At 41.9% G+C, this 27089-nt stretch overlaps 1 protein-coding gene across 2 annotated transcripts in view; it reads left to right on the top strand.

Annotated features, from left to right (window-relative positions):
- PDCD6 (programmed cell death 6) overlaps positions 1 to 27089 on the top strand; it is a 142763-nt gene that overhangs the window by 64696 nt on the left and 50978 nt on the right. For both annotated transcript variants that reach the window (XM_078687788.1, XM_078687787.1), the window contains exon 2: positions 20833 to 20894. In XM_078687788.1, the coding sequence (XP_078543914.1) occupies positions 20833 to 20894 (62 nt within the window). The remainder of the gene's footprint in view (positions 1 to 20832; positions 20895 to 27089) is intronic.

Below are 27089 nucleotides of genomic sequence, written 5' to 3'. Positions count from 1 at the left end.
ATGAAACGTGAGGCTGACCTCGAACATGAATGTTATTTAGCAACGAAGATGGAGCAAAATGAACCTTTAATGGAAGAACTCTCTCTGGAAAAGTAAATCTGATTTGCATATTTGATGGTAATTGTGTGCTTTTAAAAGGTGTTGTGCTTATATCTGAAATGGGGCTAAAAAATAATCGTATTTTGCTGCAGTATTTTATTGTTTATAATGCAAATCGCCAATAAAATGGTTTATAACTTTTTTTTTTTTTTTTTTTACATTTGTATTTGCTAACACCCAACTGGTAATACGTATGCTTGGGGCCTTATCTCTGTCAGTCTAGCGATGTCCAACACTCTACTTCTCTACGTTCCCCAGTAAATCTGACCACCTTGCTAGTCCCAAATCGGGTGGAAAAAAGGTGTTTGTTTGCATTCTGGGACAACTAGTGTCTCTGGTGGTGGTGTAATGTATTTAATGTGTATTGCACTGGATTACGCAAGTCTACTTCTGGCAATTGCTGGATATTTGTTGCAGTAATTGCAGAGCGTTCTCCCATTGTGTGGCTTCGAAATCTGCCCCACAGTCTGTTCCCCATACATGTCCCACTGGCAGTGTCTTCTGTCTATCTGCTTGTATCGCTTCATACAGTATCGTAATTACACCCCTTCCTCAATCGGCTGTTACCAGTAATAACAGGGATTATGATGGAACCACATTAATTGCCTGTAACACTGCAAATATATTGTGCCATAAGATCAAATTGAAGGGCTTTTCTGTACCCAAGGCCTCTATAGCATTCTACAATTAGGAATTAATCTGTTCTTTGCATATTAATGGCTTGCTACCTTTTCGAAACCTCCATGTCCACAGCTCACCAAGTAAATCAAGTAGTGGTCTCCTGCAGTCATTTTTCTTCTGAGGTACATTGTGCCTTATTTTTTAGTGTCATTGTAGGATTAAAGGTTGACTTTTGTAATGCATTTATGTCCATATAACTAAAATTATTTCTTTGAAAATTGCTAGTACCCCATGACACCAAAGTGTGAGCTACATCAGACACCCCAGTTATGAATGTATTTCTCTTGTTCCCTGAAGACATTTTTGGTTGGTCACTCAGTTTAAGTACTTTTTGTTTTGTTTACATATGTTGATTGGGATTTTACATTTCATGGTACATAGTTATACATCATCATTAACACATGTTGATAGGCGATTAGATGGTTCTATTGCAGTGTGGATCGATAGTTCATTCTTGCTCTACAGCAGGGGGGGCCACCAGGAGGGCGTGATGTAGAAACTGCCTTCAGTGCACTAGATGCATGGATTAGTGAGGTGCTTGATAAGGTGGCTCCATGGGCCACCAGTGCTCCAAGGAGACAGTGTAGATCCGCACCTTGGTTCAATGAGGAGCTAAGGAGCGTGAAGTCTTCTTGTAAACATTTGGAACGAAGGTGGGGAGAAGATCTCTCAGAAAACAGAAAGGCCACATATAAAAACACTATCATTCATCAATAAGGAAAACGCGCGCTGCTTACTGAAACATGAAGATTTAACAAGCCGCAAACTCCTCTAGAGAGCTATTTAAAATCTTCAAAGAGTTATCGTCTCTTGACAGAACCTCTGCTCCTAGTAATGATTCAGTAGAATCCTGCAACCTGATAGCAGATTATTTTTCTGATAAGGTAGAGAGGATTTACTCAACCTTCCCGGAGGAGGCACGTAATGGGAGGTCAGATAGCACAAGAGTGCGCAACATGGAGGAGGCATCCTGCCTCTCCAGTTTTTACCTTCCCTCCTTGGACGACCTCCAAACCATAGCTTTGGACAACAAGTCAGGCTCTCCGAGAGACCCTATGAAACCTAGAAATATGCGGGAGAACATGGACATCCTGGCTCCTTATATTAGGCACCTCATCAGACTCTTTTGAGTCCGGGGTGGTTCCCCAAAGGTGGAAAGAGGCAGTGGTTATCCCCATCAAAAAAAAGCTGTGGGGTAAGTGTAGGAGAGTAGGGTCTGCTTCCTATGGTCACCCCCACTTTTTGCTTTGCTTTACTGGTTTTCAACTTAGATGTGGCTGTGGGCCTGCTAATCAGACCCACAGCCCAGATGCACTCTCTCTAAATTTACACCATGTACTCTAGGTAAATACACGATTGGGAATTGGTTCACCTTGTCAGCCCCTGTAGAAGTGTACCCTAGGTACTCAGGGCATAGGTGTAACCAAGGCCTGCCAGGGGCTGCAGCATGTATTATGCCACCCTTGGCTGGCCACTCAAATAGACACAACTTGCTGATCACTCAGGTGGGGCATGCTCGTGTAATCACCCCTTGCTTAGATATAGTATTCCTATATCTAACCTTATATATAGACACATAGTAACCTATAAGTCACTCCTATGGCAGGCCTTAACAATCCTGGAGGCAGAGTGCTTGGTTATGTGTGAGATGGAACCATGTCCTTATAGTTGTTCTATGATATTGTCATACCATATACTCTTACGTGCATTATGAACCTCGTGGTTAAATGCGAACTCTGGTTTGGCTTTATCAAAACATGTCGTGTAAGGTGTCATACGCTTTGGAATACTACCCCCTCGCCAATTCTGGCGACGGGGGTAGCATTCAACCCTTCTAGAGGGAGAAGACATGTTGTTGCTGACTATCCCGGTTAAAGTTAACCAGAGCCCCAGCGTCACAAAATGGACGATGCTGCCACCGACACAAGTCTGACCTCCTGCTGCTGGGAGTCCTTCCAGTCACGGAGGTTTGGACAATAGGTTTCCAGACTGGGGAGGTGCGAGCACCACCCCAGACAGGACTTTGTGTATTGGGACAGGGAGGGCTGAATAGAATGAGACACTGCCTGGAGCACACTAGGAGCTCCATGCATACCCCAATACAAACCGGTTGCTGGGGCACTCCAGCCCCAGCTCTGGCGCGAAACTGGACAAAGGAGAGGGGGTGTAACTACTCCCCTTCCTGGTCCCACCCAAAGGAGGGAACTCAAATCAAAAAATACTTTTATTCGATTTCATTAAAAATCATAAAAGGGTGGACGTACCACCATGTTACATAAAAACAAAAATCGACGTTTTAAAGATGGAAGTTGAATAGAGACAGGAATTATAAGGGGGTGAAAGACAAAAGGGGTTTTGAGCTAAATCATGTCAACAGGCGGGAAATTAAGAAAAAGAAATGGAAATAAATAAATTATGTAATCACAGCAGATAAATAGCGGTATACAATTGTTTTCAAGCTGCTTATGTTAAATTACTACTTTTGTCCAGTTCTTTTGCAGCCATTTTCCAAAAGTTTATGGCTCTACAGGATAATTGAATGGACGTGCCTCCGAGGCATTTTATGACTGCCGCTCTGCATGTCCTTATTTGTGCGTTTCTCAGTGCCTCTCGCAAAACAGATTTCCTGGTTGCTAGTAGTGCAGGGCAGATACATAGGAGATGCAACAAGGACTCGTCCCCCTGTCTACATAGCCGGCATGCTTTAGTTGGCCATGTGTGTTTCCATTTGGGGGTTAGCTCCTTCGTAGGGTATACCCCCAGCCTCAACAATGTTAAATAATGCTTTTTGTAATATGGGAAATGTGCAGACAGGTACTGTTGAGGTTTAAGAATCTGGTACGATTGTATCACTGCCCAAGCGTGATTTTCTTTTGCGATTGCAGTTTTATCAGTTAGTAGGGATGTTCTTTTGATCGTATTATTCACGATTTTTTTAAATCCTGAGAACGTTGTGATGGTCAACCAGGCATCCTCTAACTGGAGTGCCTGGAGCGAATTTTTTAACACTGATGTAATAGAGTTTTGTAGCCTAGTTTGCATTTCAATCTCCACCCAACAACGATGTTCTAAAGTGTTCTCTTCGGCAGCTCTCATCCTCCAGTAATATTTAACTAACGCGCCTTGTCTGGCTGGTTGCTGTTTTTTTAATCCATATTCCAGTCTGATTTGGGCTTGAGAGATATATCGGGGAATGGAGAACAAGAGTTTGAGGGACCTAGTAAGTAATCCAGCCCCTTTTAGTTGTATAAAGGTAGGAACTGAGTCCTGAGACTTTAGATTAATCCTGAATTGAAACTTGACACAAAACTCTGGACCTTCGACATTCTGCTGAAGCTGAAGACTGAAGAATCTCCCTTGTGGCCAAGGAGTGACCACCCTGGGCAACCGGGCACCATCCAGAAAATCAACGGCTTGCTTTGTCGACGGTACCGCCGGAACCTGAGCACAGAGCCTGACAAGACCCAGACTTCCAGACCTCTCTGACCCTCTCTTCACGACTGCAGCATAGCTGGGATCCGTGGAGGCGACGAGACACGTGGGACCTGACATCTTGGAAAGCCTGCAACTTGCTACCTGTGCACCTCCTGAGGTACCCTCGAATCTGTGCACTGGGGATTGAGAAGCCCCGATCCTGAGCTCCATCTGCGACGAAGATCAGCCCCCCCCCCCCACACTCCACGAGTTCTGTGTGGGGCCCTTCTGCTTTTGTTCTGCTCGACGCGTTGTCCGGTTGCTGGCCCGTTGGCTAGTAGCCTCTGTGATGACAAACCTTTTGAACCACATCGCTGGTCTGGTTGCTCCAGACTGGACCTTGCTTCCCTGCAAAGGTGAAGCACCTCAGACCTTGCTGGTCTGCACCAGAAGCCTTTGTTGTATCATGCGTGGGCTGCGTTTGCCAAGGCTTGTTGACTCCATTCCGGAAGTCGACCCCACCATCTGCGAGATCCTTCGTGGGACAGTCCGTCTCCAGCACCTGGTTGTCGTCGACGCCTCCTGGTCCACGTGGCTGCCAAGACAAGCTTCAACACAGCACCCGATTGCTCCTCGACGTCGTCTGGTTCCTTCCTGGTTCCACCCGGTCACTGGCTAGTGACCCAGACTCTGTCCCCTCTGCTTTCAGGTCCTCTTCATCCTCTATCCACCCTTGGATCCACCCGGACATCTTCCTCCTGGTCTCCTGCAGCCTCTTTTCTTCAGGTTTCCATAGGATCCAACGCCGAAACCCGACACATCTTCACACTTATGCACTAGCCGTCCGTGGGCGAGGTAACGCGAGAACTTCGGTGCTCCCAAGGGTATTGACTATCCAAGTGTCTAAGTCTCTAGTTGTTTCCTCCTAGCTAAACCGGAAGTGTCCTAAATCCTTCTAAATCTAACTTCTAAGTTCCCATTGACTTTGCATTGAATCCCGCGTGTGTGTAGAGACACTGCACGCGCCGCCTGTGGGCCTCCTACCTCTAAACTATTGTTAAGACAGTGTAGCCCCAGCGATTCCCTAGGCCTTTCCTTTTCTCGTGAGGTGGTACTTATACCACTTTCTTGATATATGGTTTGCTTCGCCCCTAGGGCCTAATCGTAAATTGTGCAACTTAACGTATAATAACTGTCTTGTTATGTGCTTTGGCCTCTGACCTTATAAAGAGTTCAGAGGAGTGTGTTCGAAATAAATACATATATATTTTATATATATCCTGTGTGGGGTCCTTTCATTTGATATTCATGGGGTTACATATGGTAAAACAGCTGGCTTTACACGCCCTCTAGAGTCTTTTAGCCTAAGACTGTTCTGTCCACGCTACTCCTAGGATAGCTGGTCTATAAGGTTGACTTACAACCATCACCATAAGGGTTGTTTGAACTGGTGCAAGGTGACCACTAGAATAGTGAACATCATATACCAGGCCAACTTACCACAGTAAGCGCTAGCCAGTTGAAGAATCTACGACCGATCTCACTCCTACCTTGGCGAAAAAAACGGTCAACGCTCAACTAACAATACACATGAACCAGGTTAGCCTACTACACCCCACGCAATCGGGTTTTCGGGCAACATATTCCACAGAGTCGGCGCAGCTTCTGTCCACAGAAACCATCCGCAGATAAGTTGATGAAGGACAGACGGTGGCACTGATTCTGTTTGACCTTAGCGCCACATTCGACACCGTTGCCCATCCCATACTCCGTCAGCGCCTCAAGGAAGGAGGACTGACCAATCTGGCCCTGAAATGGCTAAGCTCTTTCCTACAGGACAGGAGCTTTCAAGTATCTCAAGGGCGGTACTACTCCAAGAACATCAGGTTAGATCAGGGGGTCCCCCAGGGCTCTATTTTGAGCCCCACGCTTTTTATTAATCTTTATATGGCCCCTCTGTCTAATATCATTGAAAAATACGGCATTAGTGTCGTGTCCTATGCGGATGACATGCAACTAGTAGTATCTCTATCCCAATCTCAGGAAGAAGCAGCCATTAATTTCTCAACATGCCTACAGGAACTGGCAGTCTGGATGTCTGACAACTGCTTAAAGTTGAACGGTGGCAAGATCGAGGTCCTTGTTGTGGGTAAGGCTCCCTTGATTTGGTCACCAATGTGGTGGCCGCAGACTCTGGGTCCCACCCCCAACCCCCACTCCTAAGGAACAGGTAAAGAACCTGGGGATGTGGCTAGACTCTAAGCTCTCTTTTGACCACCACACCAGGACTGTGGCCGGGAAGTGCTTTGGAATAATGAAAGGCCTTCGGAAGACCCTAGATGTGCTCCCGGTAGCTGCCAGGAAAACCTTAGTCCACGCTCTTGTCACTGCTCGCTTGGACTACGGTAATGCACTCTACCTAGGTGCTAGTAGCAAGAGCGTTCAAAGACTGCAATACATTCAAAACGCGGCTGCCCGCCTAGTCCTGATGCTCCCTAGAAGAGCCTCGTCCAAAAATGCCAGAGCTACTTTACATTGGCTCCCCGGTAAAGAAAAGAATTCTATTGCCCTTTGCATTAGTCAACGGATCCTGATGGGGAAAGGTCCGAACTACCTACACAACCTACTGTCCCCCTACACTCCTACCAGGACCTTACGATCCTGGGGCTCGGGACCGGTTCAAGTCCCAGTAATGAAAAGAATGAGAATTGGGGGGGGGGGGGGGGGTCGATCCTTTCGCTACTTTGCCGCTAAACAGTGGAGCGCCTTCCACAGGATCTTCGGATGGAACAATCTGAGAACATTTTTCGGAAAAAACTGAAGACATGGCTCTTCCAGATATAGAGTGTATGTAAATTAACACTCCCAGGCATAAATTGCAACAGTAACACAATAGAGTGAACAAACAAACTACTAGGGTTTCAAAAAATATACATTTTTAATTCGAATAAGAATACAGTTACTAACAATCAGTACAATGATTAAAATTAATAAAAAATCCTAGGCTGATATATAAGGATTCACAAAACAATCAGTTTTAAAAATAAAAATTTAAAAATCAAAAGAGGTTGGGTGGTATCCGGTCGACGCGTTTCAACATAAAATTATGTCTTCATCAGGACATTTACCATCACATTTCCTTGAATTCAAACATGCTCCATCAGACATACGGTGGCGCATTTTGGAGAAGATCCAGACACCAAACACGAAAGGAGGAGAGAAAATAAGAAAAAAACGCGAGGTTTTTTGGATATTTTCTCTAAAGACATTCAGCCATGGCCTTAACAATGATTTGCCTTGGCAGAATGCAATTTTATGATAAATGCCTTTAAATCACTCACAACATATACTTCAGTAATTGGGGCCTTCCCCTTTAAGAATGTAAACATGTCCAGAACCAATGAAACTCTCCCTTATATAAGAAGGTCCCAACTACCAATTGGGGCTGCTTTTTCTCGAATACCTGACCGACCGGCAGGATCTGACACTATTCGGTCCCTTCGTGCAAACTCCAGGTAAGCGTGTACTAGGACGGGGTAGTTCAAAATCGCCTCAACTCGAGGTTCCTTATTTTGCAAGTATTGAGATTCTCCGTTTATATCCTTAGGAGTGGCGAGCGTCTGCTAAAAATATATATAATATAAGAGCATCAGCTCTTAACCGCCGTACCCTTTTCCTCGAATACCTGACCGACCGGCAGGATCTGACACTATTCGGTCCCTTCGTGCAAACTCCAGGTAAGCGTGTGCTAGGACGGGGTAGTTTAAAATCGCCTTAACTCGAGGTTCCTTATTTTGCAAGTATTGTGATTCTCCGTTTATATCCTTAGGAGTGGCGAGCGTCTGCTAAGAATATATATAATAGAAGAGCATCAGCTCTTAACCGCCGTACCCTTTTATATTGGACCGCGTTTGATAAACGGATGCATTTGGAAACGGCGCGAAAATAAAAAGCCCGGGGGAAAGAAATAGGTAAGCGGCACAAGAAATAATGTAATGAAACTTCTCCCGCTTCTCGGGTGATTTAGTTCCGGTGCATGATAACATTAATTCAAAAGACTTGTTGGTTATACCCACACACAAGTGTACCTGGGAACTTGTTTGCTAATTTAGGCACTAACGGGCTGCTCCTCGTTTCTTTTTAGAAACTTGTGATCGCAGCAGAAGAATGTTACAATCTCTCGCTGATTTTATCTTTTGAACCTAACTACCGGATATAATCGGCTCAATTAAAGCTGGGTGAGTGACATTTAGAATTGACGGTTTGGCACTGTATCTAGATCAGTAGGTTAATTTAAATTACGCTAACAAGTCCTTTTCTCTTTACTATCAGGATTTTATTGAACATAATTTTTTTAAGTTGTTACACCTGATTGATATAAAGGACCTCGGAGGGAGAAGGCTTGAATAAATCCCCTTTGTGGTAAGACAGTTAAAAGACGTTTTTGGATTAAAAAGAAGCCCACACCAATCTTGTAATATATCTTTGATATATGTTTTCTTCCCTATAGGCTGTATTTATTCGTTGGAACGTAGACACTTGGGATTTGAATGCCCTTAATGAAAACAATAATTATATACCTCCGAGGTTAGTAGCTAGTTGTTACTTTCTGAGTGGAAAAATCCTTGAATGGGTTCATAAACAGTTTAAATAGAAACCTCCATGTGGATGCAGAGTTTATCTATATGTTAATTTGTTTCCTCTAGATAACTGCTAAGTAAATACCCATTCTGGTTTGGGATTTTATTGATAAAGTACACAGCTAGAAACACAGAGAAAATTGTACACCGAGTACGTGAATCTAACTTTAGGTAAGATATCAAAATGTATAGAATCCATCCAGTTACTTAAGTGCACTCTGAGTGTAGTAAATATTTTTAGGCACTGTACCATGGTCAGGATATCACCTTGGACTTATGGACAGGATCGGCATAAATGGATAAATTGTGGTGATTCTCCTGTATTATCTTTTTCTTTCTTTCTATTTTCCTATCCTTTCAAATCTAATTTTACTGGGGCTCATGTTGAGCTAAAAAAGACATGTGTAAAAGAAGACAATTAAGTTGATTATGTGCATTATATGCATTGCATGTAATGGAGAATATACATCTAGCCAAATCAGTGAGCTAAAATCAATGTACTTAAAAGAAGTGAGAATGTTCCGCTGTTTAAACTGATGTTTTAAGAAACAGGAATATACTTAAGAATAAGGTCGGCTAATGAGGTAATGCATAAAATTCATTTATCATGATATGAATTTCGTCGCTGACATGTATGGACTATCAACTGACATATGCATAGGTGTTTCTCATATATATAAGGAGCGGTATATCATAATTGATACCAAATATGTGTAAAACCGATAGAAACTTGTAACAAATTCATAACTACTAGAGTATTACCATTAAAAATCTGTTATAATCTTTTTTACAGAAATTGGATGGTAAATGTCCTGATGAAGACATAATTTTATGTTGAAACGCGTCGACCGGATACCACCCAACCTCTTTTGATTTTTAAATTTTTATTTTTAAAACTGATTGTTTTGTGAATCCTTATATATCAGCCTAGGATTTTTTATTAATTTTAATCATTGTACTGATTGTTAGTAACTGTATTCTTATTCGAATTAAAAATGTATATTTTTTGAAACCCTAGTAGTTTGTTTGTTCACTCTATTGTGTTACTGTTGCAATTTATGCCTGGGAGTGTTAATTTACATACATTGTTTACCCTGTCCCAGGATACGTATCTGTACCAGGGGGTCCTTGTTGTTCACATACTCTTCCAGATATAGAACCTTCTATGTTTCAGCCTGATTCTTATTGCACCTCCATTAGGGTCTTCTGGCCGCAGCGCGGGGACACACTAGCTAGTGTAACCAGGCGCTTTACAAGCTATTTTATTATTATTATTAATCCCATCATACATCCTATATCACGTGCAGGATAAAGTGAGATTAAATGAGGGTTACCCGTCAGTTGGACTCTACTTATCCTTGTGCGTGTCTTGGCGCCTGCTTGTATGGCTTTCCCAGAGGTGTGGGTTGGTGTTTAGTCCCCATCCCTATCTCCGTAAATCTTTGTGTATAGGGTCCATGACTGTGTTCCCAGTTGGGGTAGGTCTATTTTGTGGGTTTCGGGGGAAAACATTGAACTGTTAACTGTGGGAGGGGGGATCACTCAGTTTAGGTACTTATAAGGCATTTCATAAGTTTGAACTTAACTATCTCATCCCCACTTGCAACTTGGGTTCATTGTGCAAGTTGATGTTGGAGCCACCTCATTTAAAAAGAAATAGACCAAGTGTCAGTTTTTTCACAACTCATGCATGTAAATGGTCTAGCCTTCCCAAAGCGTGGTAAGACCTTCTTACTATGAACAGTGTAATTCCGTTAGTAACCTTCCAGGGTTTGACTGCCTTTCAGTTGTTAGAATTGAACGATTCTGGTTTTGTAGGAAATTCGCCATACTTCCTGACAGTTCATCCATCAGTAACAGAGAACTTTAGAAGCTTAGTAATCAGTCAGAGAGCCTCTCCATCCTATAGGGATGCATAATCCAGGCAATCTTGCTTCCAAAGCTTTGTTAGTTCACGGGTCTTCTCCAAAATCCTTTACAGTTTCGTTGTCCAGACTAAACCTTGTCCAGAAATGTTTTACAGTTTGCATTTATGTTCAAGTCAGTACCTTTTGTCTTACAGACTCATATTTTGCATGTGGGTGTCAGTTCTGCTTTTTTTCTTTAGTTACAACCCCCAACCTAGTCATTTGAATTGTTGTAACTCTTTTCATGAGGCTCAAGAGAGGGGGCTGGGATATAGGATCAAGTGTAAGTAATTTCCTTTTCTAGTTCTACAGTTCTCTATCTCCAGACTGCCCTCGCTCTGCCCGCGTTTTTTGTTATTTAGTGTCCAACTCGGTTTGGATGAAGATAAATGGAACTGGTTTTTAGTCATGTTGGGCCATAGCATGGCTAAAGCAGTTAAATAAACAGTCTTCTTTAAATATACTTAAGACCGTGCAGATATGCTGTATTTCCTTCCGATATTAGGTGTGTTGTCTTGTCCCACTTTGGTAACCGCAACATTAGGCAGCAATCTATTGTAGCACACTTCTTGAGTGATAGTGTTTCACAACACCTAAAAATACATGTTCGCGTATGAAGGCAAACTGGAAGCAGTCATTCCAGTTCCTCCACCAGACATGCCTTTCCTGCTTTGGTGGCCTTAAAACGATTGCAAGAGACTCCAGCCAATGGAAACATTTAAGGTTTTCTGAAAACAAGTGTTTAACAAGCATTTACAATGCAACGGTTTCGCCTTTGGAAAAGTTTGAGCTATTGGCATTGTAAATGACAAAATGTGTATTTATGTGTTGGTTTTGAAAACAGATAAATAAATGGCATTGTCATTTACATTGCCAATAGCTCTAACTTTTCCAAAGGCGAAACCGTTGCATTGTAAATGCTTGTTTTTTAATGTAAAGAATTCTCTTTAGTGCTGCCAAAACCAGAACCTAGGAATATTACGTTGGACCGAAGTCTGGGATGCTAAGCAAAGTAGTTACTTTGGACCTCATGCGGCAGTAAAAAGAAAGGTAAAGGCTTCCTTTTCGCTGCGGGTTATTACGACCTCCAGGGTAGTGTGGGAAAGAGCTGAAGCAAACTGTCACTGCATTCAAATCTAGGAAAATAACTGCAGTGGAAACTTTAAGGAGAATGCAGGTTTCTTTATTTTGGGATCCTTTGATGTGGAAACGCTGTAAGATTTAAAGGGGAATGACTGGCAACAAATTGCAGTCAACTTACTGCAAAACATTTCGGAAAAAACAAACTAACTCTTCAGGAGCAGAGCTACTGTAGGCAGTATTACATGTCAGCGTTCCTATTGTTGGCTCAAGGTGCTGCACTAGATTGATTTCGAGGAAGAATCTTTCATCCAGTTTCGTTGGCCCTCGCACCCTAATCACAACCCTTGTTGCAGGATTCATGCATAGTCGCTGAACAGAGGCGGGCACAAATCATACATACATCGGTTAAAATGATCAAATATTTACTGAAAGTTAAGGGAGCAATTTTTAGATACGCAAGTGATTGTGCTCCATGCGTTATCACGTTTTATCCTAGCATTGGGTATGAAATATTTACAATATTTACAAAAAAACATGAAATACCCAAGTACATGTATGCATATGCAAAGTTTCCATGTATCCTCCTACTGTCCTATACTGGCTCCGTACGAAAGAGAAGTGGACACCCTTGCGCTCCCAACGGAACATTGTTCGCTCATCTGCCACAAAAAACACAAGCCTTCCAAAAGTGGAAACCAAAATAATCCTCCCTGTTGCCCAAGTATCTATAAAAAAATCCTGAACTTGGTGATAAAATTATGAGCGTTCACAAGCCTACATTCTAAAACTTTGATTATCCATGAAAATACAGCCATGCGTAACGTGCTGTGTTTACACAATCTAATGCATTGAAAACAATAGCTTAAGACTCTTCTGCAAACAAAAACTTCAGTTTGTACGAATGGTTATTAAGAGGAGTCTTATTTCTTGAGTTGGGGCGATGATGGTGCGATTTCAGGGAGTGATCTTGTACATCAGTGTATGAAAAAAATGTGCGTCTAAACAAAACAAGTCAGGTCCCGGGCCGTGCTGTGATTGGCTGACGTCACGGGGGTGTCCCGGGCCGGCAGCCAATCACAGCGCGGCCCAGGACAAAGGGGCGGGGCTTAAAAACACGCCGCGAAACGCCCCCGAATCGCGTTTTCAAGAGAAAGCGTGATTGACAGCCTCTGTCTCCCAATGGCCAGCCTCCATTTATGGAGCTAGCCAATGGTAGACAGAGGCTGAACCAAAGTACATATGTAGGATCATGAGGTTTCGCAGTTGCAACGCCCAGGGCGAAACCTAAAAAAGAGCAATTCAGCAGATAACACAAATGTTTTAAGCCTGCAGCTCTTAAAGCTATTTTTAGGAGAGCAGAATCTTGATTTAAATTACTCCTTACACGTAGTCCCACAGATACCAACTGGCTAAGATCATGTTTCTCTAACCCCGTTCATTGCTGTTGCGAGACCTCCACAATTGGAGCTATCCTAAGTAGATATATAGAAACAACTGGAGAGTAAGGAAAAAGTTAACTTGTCCTATTCCCTGAGTAGCACATGAAGAAACAAAATGGACAAGTCCTTTTAGAGGTTCTCAGGTCATAGGTCCTGACCAAAACCTTCGAAGAAAGGAGCGCAAACAACTGAAAATTGTTTTAGGAAACCCCTCACCCAATCACCTACCTAGTAGGTGGCATGCTTAATCATCTGGGCACAACAGGATCACCTAGTGCAATCCAGCTGTGCTTCAACGCCTGAGTTACAGCGGAGCAGGTTGTTTGTGTAAGAGAAGTGAAGTGCTCTGTGAAGTGCAGTTATGTGTTTAAAAATGCCTCTAGGAATAACCCTTATAAAAGTTTTAATAAAAGGGTTTTAGGTTATAGGTAAAAACATCATCTGGATCTGCATGAGGTTTTAAAATGTACCTCTGTATACCTTCAGAGATTTAGGGCTACTAGTTTCAGCCTTTCTGTTAGTTCAAGAGGCTTTCGTCAGGACCAAAATAAAGTGTGTGACCAAAAAGGGGAGGAAATATTGGAGTCGCCTAAACATAATGACACCGATTTGATGCCATTTTCTGCTCCGTTTTAAGCAATAAATTATTAAAAATTACTTGCCCTTTACTGCAAAACAGGGATATCCTCCAAATGTTCCAGTAGTCTGTGAGTCCATATTGGATACACCCCTTTTTCCACGTGTTTCCACGTAGGAAAAGGGGATGTAGTCCAGTGGGGCAGTAGCCTCATTGTATTCTACTACAGCATTTATATAGTGCTTCATACATCTGATAAGACCACAAAGAGCTCCAGTTTGCATCAGGCTTTCAGCACCCCCTTGACGTGCATGGTTTATACAGTGTTGGCTGTAGATTGGCCTATAGAGGAGTTGTTGGGTGATACTTATAGATATGTTTCAAACATGATGCAGTGAATGTCTCTGAAATTAACTTTTTTGCATTTTGATTAACCTGGACAAACTATTGTGACATTAAGTATTGTCATATACCATGAAGAAAGCCAACCAGGTGGAAGCTGCCAAGCATATACATGACAACCTCCCCTCACCCCCCCCCCCCCAAAATGAAACTTTTATTCAATGCTAAACAGTGCAAGAAACCTAGACTTATGTTGGCATGCATGTCACAAGGTGTAAGCCCCTTCCCACCCCCACCCCCAAATCTAGCCATACTGAGTCCATGTCTGATTGTGGATCAAACCTAGTAGGTGAGATCTGCCCACATCCAGGAGCAATCATAGCAGTCAATTTATATCCCTTACAAGTGGGTAAGGAAGGTCCTAAATGTGAGCCTTTGAGTGTTTAACACATGAATATGTGAAGTCCTTCAGGGATTATGTTATGAAGTACATCTAGATGAGACCAAGACCCAATCCATGGACGCACCGTTAAATAAAGTGGGTATATGCTATGTCATGTACACCCAGGAACAGAAGAGGCACAACCCTGGGAAGCACTGTTAAATGACCACGTTCTGTAAGATTACACGGTTCAGTTATAATTCCTGAACATAGTCGACCCAAGAACTCTGGCTTGCGGTACCCCTCAGGACTTTCTGGGAAAAGCGAAACTAACCTTTGAGGGTGTTTGCATTGTCTTGTGCTAGTTTCCCTGGTTCCAGGCCAGTGGTCGCTTGCTTTTACTGTTGCAGATATATCAACTGTAAAGTGTTCCATATTGTCATTTTGAGGCTAAAGTTACTGTTGAACCTGCCAACTTGACACTGTATAGTGTAGTTGTAAGGTGTTCAATGCATGTCTACTCTTTACTGATGTGTTTCGCAATTTGATATCTAGATATTCTGCCTATTGACATCTGCAGGATGTAGGATCGTCCTGTTGGGAGTTATGGATGCTTTATAGTATATAGGCATTCCCATACTGCCATCGTAGACAGGGGGCATTGGAGCTGTGTGTGCTGTATGCCAGAAGGGTGAAAATAGGAGGTCAGTAATCCAGATAGTAACATAAGTAAAATAGGATACTGCAGAAATAGTGAAATTACACCAAATGAGTGAGAGAACCCTTTAAACATTAATCAAAGTGTTAAGGGGGGAGCAGTGCAGTTTTTTTACAGGCAGAAAGTGCGCCTAGTGCTGTAAATGTATGACTTATGAGTGAGGCAAGAAGTGGATACCACATTCAAAAAGGGAATTTTGAGCAGAAATTACCCAACCTTTCCCAAATATCTCCTACTTCTCCTAGGCTGAAGGTCACCCACCCTCCCTTCTCATGCTCCCAAAGCAGGACAAGTCCAAGACCAGTCCTGGTTCAAACACTAGCTAGACCAATACCCTTCGTAGGCCAGACTGAAAAACTAAGTGCTTTATAGTTTGCTGCCGTTACACTGTTGCCAGCTTTATAGTTTTACCTTTCCAAGCCAGCATAATGCCTGTGCCGTTTAGTTTACATTAGGAGGCTTTCTGTAGTTAACTACCTTTTGGAGTGGTAAAGTTGCTCTCAGAAAGTCAGTTATTGAGCTCACCCTGTCACTGCTGTGGATGTCCTATTGCTGTTTGGTTCCAAAATTACCAGACACCAGCTTCTTATATCCTTTATTTCTTGTTGCTACTCTGATTTTCTAATTGCAAACCTAACCATCTTTTCGCAGTACAACGCCAAACAATTGGTCAAAAAGCTGGCAGCCTTCCGTGCCCTCTTCCCTTTGACCTGCCGGCCAGTGTAGTTTGCACACTTCGCATTGCATCACTGTCTTACTGCCCCAACAGTGCAGCATCCAGGTTATTGTTTCTTCCAGCCAACCATGACCCAGTTTTTAATAGGCCACACCCACTCTGATGTCTGCTCTTTTCACTTGTCCAAATGCAGAGAGGGGGAAAAAAAACCAGCAGAGCATCCTCTTGGGTCACGAACAGCGTTTAATAGTTGAAGTATAAGCATGTTAAGAGACAAAGTGTACTGTTTGAAAATTATACATGTTTTATCTCCATAACCAGGACTTCTTAGTAGGGGTAGTCTTTTCCTTAACCACTAGTTCACCTTTGTTACGTAGAATACATGTATCCATTTTATTTTTTTAGCTGCCAGTTTTAAAATTGTTGATTAGCTCTACCTCCAGAGCTCTCATATCGCCCTGTTAAGGAGGTTTGATTGCACTGAGCATGATACTTTGTGCTATGCAGGCGTTGTAGTTGAGTCGAACTCAAAAGTGAAGTCTTTGCTGGCACTGCAGGAAGAGGGACTTCTGAATCTGGTGCAATTTGTTTTGTAGGCTTTGCATGATCTGGTTCTTTAGGATTATTTTTTTAGTGAGAATCAATGTCTCCTCTAAATATAAGTGATGGATGGGAGCGTTATTATTTCTGTTTCTAAGTGGCTCAAGAAGTGGGCATAATCTGGCCCACTGCATGGTGTGGTCACCAATGTCAAACACTTCCCTTAGATCATCTGTTTGTTTGATTGTAGTTGAGGTACAGATACTTGGCCACAGTGTGCAAGTAAAGCTCTAGTCATCACGGTGTATTAACCCTGTAACTGCTGCCAGATATTACTCACTGATAGTAATCCATATTTTTGTCCAAAAATATATATTTTATAGAATTTCAATTCTTCATCTGACGAATTCAAACATGAAGATACCAGCCTTAAACCTCAATACAAAACATTGTGTGAAGTGGTTTTGGTTTGTGGCCCTCCATATGCTTGATTGTTTGTCTTGCATGCCATCATAATTATGATTAGAGTATTAGATTTGAATAATAGTGAAGATCAAACTTTTTGATACTGTGAATGAGTGTGTTATATTTTATATATATTATTGTCTCGCAACGTGTGTATTTACTATAGCTCTTCTCGCCCGTACAACCAATTCCTGGTGGATGACCATTTATTGTTTGTCTACAATGCCATTTGGGTTACAGAGATTTGCGGGAAGATGTTATTAAGTGCAGTTTGGATGTGGTGGTGGAGGTGGTTGTTGTTTAGAATCATGTTACTTGGTGGAAAGGAGTGGATTGGTGGCTGTGGAAGACAGTGTTGGTTAGTTAAATGTGTTTTAGACATCTGCAATGCTTAAGCTGGTTTGGTGAGAAGTCTCTATTTAGAACCTGTAGAATCAAATTAAAGGTATTGGAGTAATTGCACTTGATTTTAGTAATCTAGATTGCTGCATTAAATGAAAATCTTCTCAGGTCTTGCATTAGCCAAGACCTTTTGATTTTACCAAAATGGTATATATAATATACTTTAAAAAAGGCTCTTTCAACCACCTTTATTTATCCATTGGTGGTTCATGAGTCATTCACATTTTGCTTCCGCACACTACAGTATACAGCCACTTACTACGATTTTGGGATTTTATGAGTTTTATATAGCACTGGCTAGACCCGGAGGTATTAGAGCGCTTTACAAGAGTATCAGCACGAAGCAAGTTACAGAGAGTTACTATACATTACACAATGTTAAACATTAAAAACACAAGAACTCGGGAATGACAAAAAAGACATATGATGAAGCAACGTAACACAGTGGCACAACAATATTAGCACAGGATAAGAGAAGACAAAAACAACCTTAGACACAGAGAGGGAAAAGGGGGAAAACAATAAGGAGAGGGTAAGGAAAGCAGATTAGGACAGGAAAGTGAGAGCGAGAGGAAGGGAGGTGGGACCAGAGGATACAACAATCAAACATGGATCAGATCAATGGAAAAGAGAGACGATCGAAGGGTTGCCCAGATGGAGACCAGCGGGGAGGAGGAAAGGACAAAGGTCGCTAAGATGGCAGATCCAGGACATGTGTGTCAATAGAAGATAGTTCCAAAATGGTGGGGTATATTTGAGTACAATTCCACAAGCCAAGGGGGCCAAGTCCAAAAAGCTGAGCTCACGAAGTGGAACTAGATGTGGCAAGGAGCCAGAGAGACAGAAGAGGGAGGTGTGTAGACGATTGCCGAAGCACAGCCATGCCGTCTGCATGCATAAGTTCTGGGCAGCGTTGGCAGCAGTGTCCGATCCTTTTCCCCAAGTGGTCCCTTTAGTCTTGCGGGAGGTGAAGCTGGTAGTGGGGAAAGCTTTAGTGTTGATTTTGTTTATTGACCTATATGCAAGATGCTTTCTAACAGATGAGTATATTGGTCTGTGATTTTAAAAAAAATATATATTTTGTAGTAATTTGTTTTTTTAAACCTATTTTATGGAGTTTGCACAATACCACTGGGCGAAATGCCCACTATCTTCCAATTCGAGACAAGATATTGAGAAGTTACCACACATGGTAAGAATATCTGGTATGGTGTTTACATATAACAAAAAAAGGTAAACCAGAACTTCCATTTTTTTTTTTTGTTTTACTTCATTCACCAATATTATTTTTTGATGTCAAAAGCAGGGAAAACACTTTTTATGGAGCATACACATTCAAAAAAAGTTTTCAACATAATGTGAAGTACATACAAGGACAGTACAAATCCATTAAACAAAAATCATAACATTTCTAATGTGAAAAGAGCAGTCATGTAGGGATGATTAACTCCAACAATGTCTGCTCTATTTTGTAAACTCACAGACGGTTCCAAGTGCTTTGGTAAGAGGTAGCAAATAAATATAGCACAGAATCCTAGACTTCATTTGAGTTAAGACGAAGACGCCCAGTTAGAAGATCTGGCAGGTACCAAAAAAAGTTAGTTTAAAAAGCGATAATGCTCAAGTTTGACCTAAGAAAAAGGGTAGGAAATAAAAACTTTTTAATTTAAAATTTCAGATTACACAACCAGTCAATGCCCTGAAGAGAACCCCAATAATAATATTGGGGATCGAAACGTGTCTGCACAATCACCACATGGGAACATATCAATTGATTACATTCTAATCTAAAAGGAGCGGATAGATAATCTCCAACCTCTGGAGTCATAACACAGGTTCCCAGTGGGCAGCAGTGTTCAAACAGAATTCACTAATTGCAAAATGGGTTGCCATTATTGCTGCTGCATTCGTTTAAAATTGATGACTGGTCTTTTCAAATGGACATTTTATGATTTTTTTTTTACGGATTTGTACTGTCCTCGTATGTATTTCACATTCACATTATGTTGAAAAAATGTTTTTGAATGTTTGTTTATGCTCCTTAAAAAGTGTTTTCCCTGCTTTTGACATCAAAAAATAATATTGGTGAATGTGGTAAAAAAACATAAATGACCACAAAATAATACAAAATCACAGACCAATATATTCAATGTTTGGTCTTAGTCTGTTTAAATGAAAAACATTGTGTAAGTTGACACTATGATGGGCCCTATCTTGTTGTCTGTACCAGGGCTATTCCCCCTTTCTTGAGTGTTCTATCAGATGAGAGCACAGGGCACATTCCAGCGTTATCAGTTCCTTTATCTTGCCAATGCTAATTTCTTTATCGGACTGCTGCTTACATGTCCTCTGGGCATAACCTCACGATGGTGCTGCATCTGTGCAACCCTACATGTGTCATTCCTTCTTTCTCTCCAGCTTTCCTTTCTTTTCTTTCGTGCCTTCTTATTATCTTTTTTCTTCCCTTTCCATTTGTTTTTCTTTCCATATTTACCTCCTTTTAATTCATTCTTTCTTGCCTTATTTCCTTCTTTAATTCCTTCCTTGTTTTTTCTTCTTTCCATAGTTCCTTCCTTTTTTCTTTCTTTTCTACTTTAATCCCTTGTTTTTCTTTCTTTTTTGCTTCCTGTACTTTTTTTCCTTTCACTCCTTTCTTTCTTGTTTCACTTTTTTCTTTACTTCTTTCTTAGCCACCAATGTAGACCGATTGCTTTTTTTTTAGTCTGTGTTAACCAAGACCTTTTGATTTTTACCTACAGGTGTTTTAAGCCAGACTTTGTCCATTGGTCTGTGGGTCGATCATTCACTTTTTTCTGACGCCCACTCCAGCATGTATCAAAATGCAATGGGTCAGCCCACTTCAGCCATTAGCAGGCTTCACTATGAGTTATGGCTTTCTGCCCTTTCACAAAGTACACATTAACACACAAAGTAGTTCCTTTTAGTGCAATGGAGTACCTATGACAGTGTGTGTTTTGAGGCCAAAACAACATTTTTGCCCTCCCCCAATTTTATGTTTAGTTTGACGAGGGCCTGTCTGCTTTCTGAAAAATAAAGTTTTGCAAAAACCACAACAAAACGAGAATTGCCAAAAGGCTGATGGCTTTGCCAGTGCTTGCTTTAACTTGCAGTTTAGACAATAAATAATGTAGTAATACTGACTTCTACCAGAATTCACAAAATTAAGAGATACTCCTTGTGTTAAGAATGTGAAGCTAGAGACTACTCTCACTATTTGAGTTAAAATCCTTACACATGTAGATAAATTAGACATTCAGATTACTAGATGAAGAGCTCTCGCCTTTCCACTTCCTATTTATTGTGTTTTTCAGCGAACAAATGCCCATTTCCATTTGTCTGTCATTGTGTTGCTGGCTTTTGTGCACTGTATAACTGTGGCATCAGGCTCTTAAAATGGGAAGTCACTGGCTTCCAGAAATGTAACATATTTTCTTTTATCTTTGTAGGGTTGATAAAGACCGAAGTGGAGTGATAGAAGAAAATGAACTCCAACAGGCGCTCTCTAATGGTAGGTCTTTTCAAGATGTTAGTATTTAAAGTGGGGATTCTGCCTGTCTCCTACACTTTCACTGGTTACAGTACTACTGCTGATATGTTAGCCTTCCCACTCATAGCTGCAAACTGGCTCAATGATGTAAAGGACTCCTTAAGCCACTCTCACATGTTAGCAAATGAACTGTTGAATTCTGGGACACCAAGTTTTACTTTTACCAATGCAAGTACGGACTCGAAAATCCCAGCAAGCTAAGGGTTACTCGCTTTATAATAAGGAGGGGTTTTTGGAAGTTGCCACTCAATGTATGTTCATTTGTGAAACAAAAAAGTATGAGAAGGCTCGTGGTACAAGACTAAGCAATACTTTTGTTAACATTTTAGAACACTTTAGTATTTAGCTTAAAGAAAAAGAAGGTAGGTTGTGAACCATTTTAGGAGACAAATGCTAAAATAAACCACGTTGTAGTTTTGTGTGCAAAAGTGTTTATTCTTATTTTTAGTTTGCGTTTATTTTACTTCTGGAGCTGAGTGGCATCTACTCTTGAAACCAAAGACCTCATTTTCAATCCATTATTGTACTCTGTTTTCATTCTTATGGAGATTGAAAGAGGTAGCATTTGGTGGTATCTGATGTTCACCAGCTTGAATAAAGAGATTCATCGGACATCTTTTATAGTTATGGGTACCATCCGAGAGTAGGAACATATGCTGTAAATTACGTTTTTCGGCATTTTAACTGTGTTTAAATGGGAGCAAGGCATCTACATCACAATTATCTAACTATTGGTGGTGGGTGGGTGTTAAAACACTGTATACGTTGCGAGGCAATTTATGGTTGGTTTTACGTGGTTAACGTTATTCTTTCTCTCAGTAGATTCGATAACACTTGCATATATATTTCAGTGCCCTTTGTGGTTGGGCTGTTGGGTTCTACAAGCCCCCCTTTGTGCTTCTCCAAATCTTACAATGAGGCCAATGTTTTGGATGGCTCTGCAGCAGCCACCAGTTGTAAATTTTCGTTGTGTGTGTGTTTCCGTAGCCAGTAAGGGTGGTACGTTGAGCAGAAGATTTGTTGCTTCGGAGTTGTTCTTGGAGATAAAATGTATGAACTGTTGCTGCTTTGAGATCTGTTGTAGCAGAAGGGTAGGCGTAAAAAGTTACTCTTATCAACAGTGGTCAAATAAACTACATCCAGCAGTATATCGGATTAACCATATCCTATAGACATTTGGTAGTAAAAGTTGACAAACAAGTATTGTAGTGATGGGGCAAGTGAGACCTTGCCAAGCGTGACCCCCACGTTAAAGTGGTTCCTGTGTTGTACCGTTGTTTATAATTGATTAAGAAAAATAGTTTAATGTTTTCTGGGCTAATCTCACCAAAACAAAAGAAAATAAAGTTTTGGTAAAAGACACGTTCTAAACTGGAATCATCTCAGATTTGCCCTTTGAATTTGTATTTAAAGTGCAACAAGTAACATTGCATTTCAGTAATTATAATGCTTTAATGGTAATGCCTGATTGAAAGACATTACTGAACTACTTCAGTCGAACGAGCCACTTCCTTAACTGGCACAAGCACATTTTAACATTCCTGTTTCCTTATACATTCATGTAAAGCACATGATACAATCAACTTTTAAGTAGTTTCGTGGTGACCCTTGATGTTACCTTGTAAAATAGAGTAATACCAAGCTAACTCTTAAAACAAAATTACGCACAAAGTGACTATATTGTGAACTGCCCTGTCTTTAGTCTGAAATCCCTTACTAACAATAAATGTAAAACATTTGTCCTATACCTTTAGAAAATTCTATGCATAGATTTAAAGTAAGCATTTGCCACTGAAGTTATGTGTTATCCATCCCCTCCCTTCAATCGAGTGCCTGATCCTGCTGGCGTCACACTGTGCAAACTAAGTTGAAGCCTAGGGATGACCACAGATTTTTTTGTGCTGCCCCCCGGTAGCGGAATGCATCACCTCGAGATCCACCAACTTCTCACTCTCGTGTTGCTTCATAAAATACTGAAAAATTTTTTGTAACTTTCCATGTCTCTTGATTCTCTCCTATTTGGTTACCTGTCCGGCTGGCATGCATATGCGATTTCATTTTCAGAGTGTTTGATACAAATGATGAAATACGTTTTAAAAACTTTACTAGGGGTAGACCAGGACTTTTCATTACCATCTCCTTTCTTCTTCAAAGAACTGGCTTCATATTGTTGCTCGTGATGTTTTAATCTTGCTTGCTATGAGGCTTTTAAGTATTCAAAAGTCACTGTGACAAACTGACTTTGGGGCTTTGAGAAGGATTCATGCAGATCTACTCTTTGGCCTGAGTAAATATTTCCGTAAATTGAGTTATTCGCCTAACTAAGTTGGGGGGTGAATGTGCAGACATATGTGCATCTTCTCATCTACATAGTGAAAATCTATAGCTAACAGTTCCATACAAATACCAAGAGCCACCGTGGTGAGTCCTTTGTGTAAAGGAGTGCAAACTCAGAGGAGACCTCAAATAAATGTACAGTAAATATTTTTCAAACATGCCCTGAAACCAGCATTTTTTTATTAATATAAATAATTACATGTAAAAAAAACATCACCACCCACGTTTATTTTCATTATCAAAAAGATAGGGGCATATGTTAGTGAGCTAGATAGATAATTTCTCGGAATCATTGTATTACTGTTGGCCATTTCCTGTTATAAATATTAAGGTTGACTATACTTGGAGTCTAGCCTGAGAGCGAAACCTAGTTTGTATTTCACATGCCAAGGTATGAAATTGTGTTCCCATACCCTCAGTGCTGACTTCCTACACGTGATAGGGTCTGAGTGAGTATGTCTGTGTAAAAAAAATCATAGAGGGCACTCCAGGAACACTTTCTTGCTCAAGGAAGCAAAGTTGTGATTGTACGTAATATGCGGTCAAAGCACGATTGCAGTGTTGGAGATGGGGCAAAGCTGCCAACTTTGGACCTGTGGAATCAGATTTGCGTCCCGGCTCCTGCTCCACTTCCTGGGACTCTGGGCAAATCACTTAATATCCCCGTACAAAATGTAATTTGATCTTGTGTAATGTCATCTAGTGCACGGTAAAGCACTTCAATGCCCTTGGGTTGGGTTTGCACTATATAGAGCTGCAAACAATAAATATAAATAAAATCTCTTCACTAGTCATTTTATCACCAGCACCAGACAGCGGGAACATATACCGCAGCAAGAGTTAGTAGGGCTTCAAAAATAGACACAGAAAACGTTGCTGCGTAACCAGCCATAGCCCATAATTGGAATGCGGGAAGCATGGACGCATGATCTGGGGCCACTAGAATTAGTGCTGGATCAAAGCGGCAGCTAACCCCAGGGAGGCCGTGATCGCCTTTCCGTTTTCCCTTAATTCAACGTAAACTGCTACATCGCACATACCTCACGAGGGAACGGCTGTTGAAATGGGGCTGATAGACTTAGGAGCTTGCCTATGTTGTGGAGACCCCATGGGAGACCTGGGACATACATGCCCAGACCGATTACACTTTTAGGAAGGGTTGCTGGGACCTTGGAGACAGTACTGCGATGAACAGTTCCTAGAGACCCCAGAGTGATTCTCTTACACATTATGAAAGACATTTGGGGGTTGGAATAGATGAAAGAGGGCACTGCTTTGGCTGGGACTGATAATAGTTAAGAACGGTTACGGCACCATCCATGGCTGGGTGGTCCACGGGTATAAACAACTGCTTAGGCCTGGAACAGCCAGTATATCTAGCCTGGGGTTGTCCACAGAAACATCATACAGTCTGGAAAGACTTAAGCCGTTTTATTTTTTTACCTGTTTTTGACTCTGACCTGCAGCCTTCAGTAGCCTTGGAGTTCATCTCGGGGGGAGGGCAGGACCACTGAAGGCCGCCTTACACAGGGTGCACGACAAGATGGACAGCCTAGAGTCCAGTCTGGTGACTCCGGAGAGTAGATGGCACATCATTGCTGACTAATCGGCTGACGAGAACTTAAAAATAGATGTCCTGTAAGTCATGAAAGAGGAAGACTTTACACAGATTGAGGAATTACTTTTTACGTCATGAATCCCAGGCCAGTTTTTACTCAGGCAGCCTCAGAAGTGGCTCACTTGGATAAACTTGGATCAGGCAGTGAAATTCAACACACAACTCCTGTGTAATTTGCTCTAAATTTATGTAGCCACTACGTTCCGAGTGAGTGCCTTGTAAGCATTTGAGGGAGTTGGTGCCTCGTAGTCCATAGCCTGAAACTCCACCCGAGGTGTCAGGACTAAAAGGTCCAAAACTGGTTTTCCTAAAATGATGGAATCCTTTCCGGTATTGTATTTACCTTTGTACGTGCAATGCTGAGTTCCTTTGACGAGGTTGATGGGACGCCTAATGATGATGTATGCTGTTTTGATGTGAAACCCAATAAATATATTAGTTTAAAACTGTTTCCCATTACAAAGGGCCCCAATTGATCTATGAAGGTGGATTATGTTACAAGGACAGTAGGACGTCTGTTCTAATTCACCTAAACCAAATGTTTAGTCATAATTTATCACCCCGTAATTAGTGTTACTACGCGTTGGGTCCTGTCACTAAGTTCTCGTTTGTACCAGTTAAAGCTGCTTGTGAACGGGGCGTGCTGCGGTGAGCCTGCTGAGTGACCTAATGTTGCGATTTAGTTTATATCACCTTCAGACAGTGCAGGTCTGTTCGGAGAAGTAGGAAAAAATGTGTGCCTTGGGCGGGGAGCAGTTTGTTTTGCCAAGCGGGCCAGAAACTGGCCTTTTCTGTAAATCACAAACATGCGTCTGTTAACTCGCTCCCCACACTTCTTTAGGAAAGAAACGAGGCTTAGAAAAGTCTGTTACAATTTAGAACTGTGCTTCGTTGCAGTATTCAACATGTCCTATTTCCTAACATGATTTGCTTCCACAGAAAAAAAAATAACTTGATGCGTCACGTGTTAGACGAACATGACAGAGCGTGTAGCTAGCCCGTCGTTTAAAATCAAGTCAATCTCTGAAGGAAATACAATTTTTTTTACGTGTTTCCGAGGTGTTGCTTTACTTTTAAAATGCGTGATTTGGTGTGTTATTTCTTCCGCAGTTAAGTTGTATTTGTTTTTGGCTTTTTATTTATCGATTTAATAAGTATGCTCATCCTTTTTTCGTACCCTCACAGATGTGACTCTTAATATCGCACCTGGTCTTATTTGCTTAACAAACAAGGCCCGGTGCACAACAGTATTTGAAAATCGGAAAGCGGAATATTTATCATAGCCAGGTCTTAGATTTCCTACAAAGTTGATGTCCCATCTCTTTAATGATGCACACTCGGCAGACCGGAAATACTGGTTTCACAAACCTGGGAATTAATGCCTTCACCTCTAGAAAGAAGATGTATATTCCAGGGCTGCTTCTTGGAACCGGTTTGGGGCGGTTCCTCTTTCATCTACTCTGGCCACTTTCCAGGTCTGCAAAAAGAACATATGATGGACTGAATGCCGAACAATGCAAACATTCACCCCCAGTCAGCTGGGTTTAATCCATTGTGTTTTTTGTTGACCACGCCACCCCAGTTTGGACCCAGCCATATGCTAATCAGTCTTGACCCAGCTCCTCACGGAAACATCCTAGCCTGAGGCAGGACCTCCCTGGACCCGAAACAAGCATCCTAGGACCTGTTTCGGGGTACCGCCCCGCATAAGCTGGCATTGTTGTGGAGTCCAGGAGAGTTACTCTGGGGTGGACTCGGGCTCAGGACCACTAGGGAACCTTCTTGGGACCGATGGACCACTTCGACTTGGGCCAGAGGCGTTTGGCGCAGAGGTGGGTCCTGAGGCCCGGTAGTGCGGTTCAGCATGGCACTGAAGTTCTTGTTGGTGGTTTCTTTGTGGACAGGGCTGCTGTCCTTGGGAGTTCTTGGTCTTTGGGGAAGGCAGACAGTCCTCCCAAGGTTTTGGAGGTCGCTGGGCTTGCCGGACAAGTTGCTTTTGAACAGGTTTCTTTGAGGGCTGCAGACAGGCCTGTAGGACTAAGGCCAAGTCACTGGTCATCTGGAGTCTTCACTACTGGTATGGCTCTTCGATCCTTCTTCTTTAGGTTGCCAGGAATCTGACTGTCAAGGTTCTGGGGTGGCTTCACAGGTGCTGGCAAGTAGTAACCAATGGGCTACTTATCTTTAGGGTGACTACACCC

Source organism: Lissotriton helveticus, chromosome 4_1, assembly GCF_964261635.1.
Source record: "Lissotriton helveticus chromosome 4_1, aLisHel1.1, whole genome shotgun sequence".
NCBI classification, from domain to species: Eukaryota; Metazoa; Chordata; class Amphibia; order Caudata; family Salamandridae; genus Lissotriton; species Lissotriton helveticus.
The sequence above is the reverse complement of the archived record's forward strand: the minus strand, read 5'-3'. Positions and strand labels throughout refer to the sequence as shown.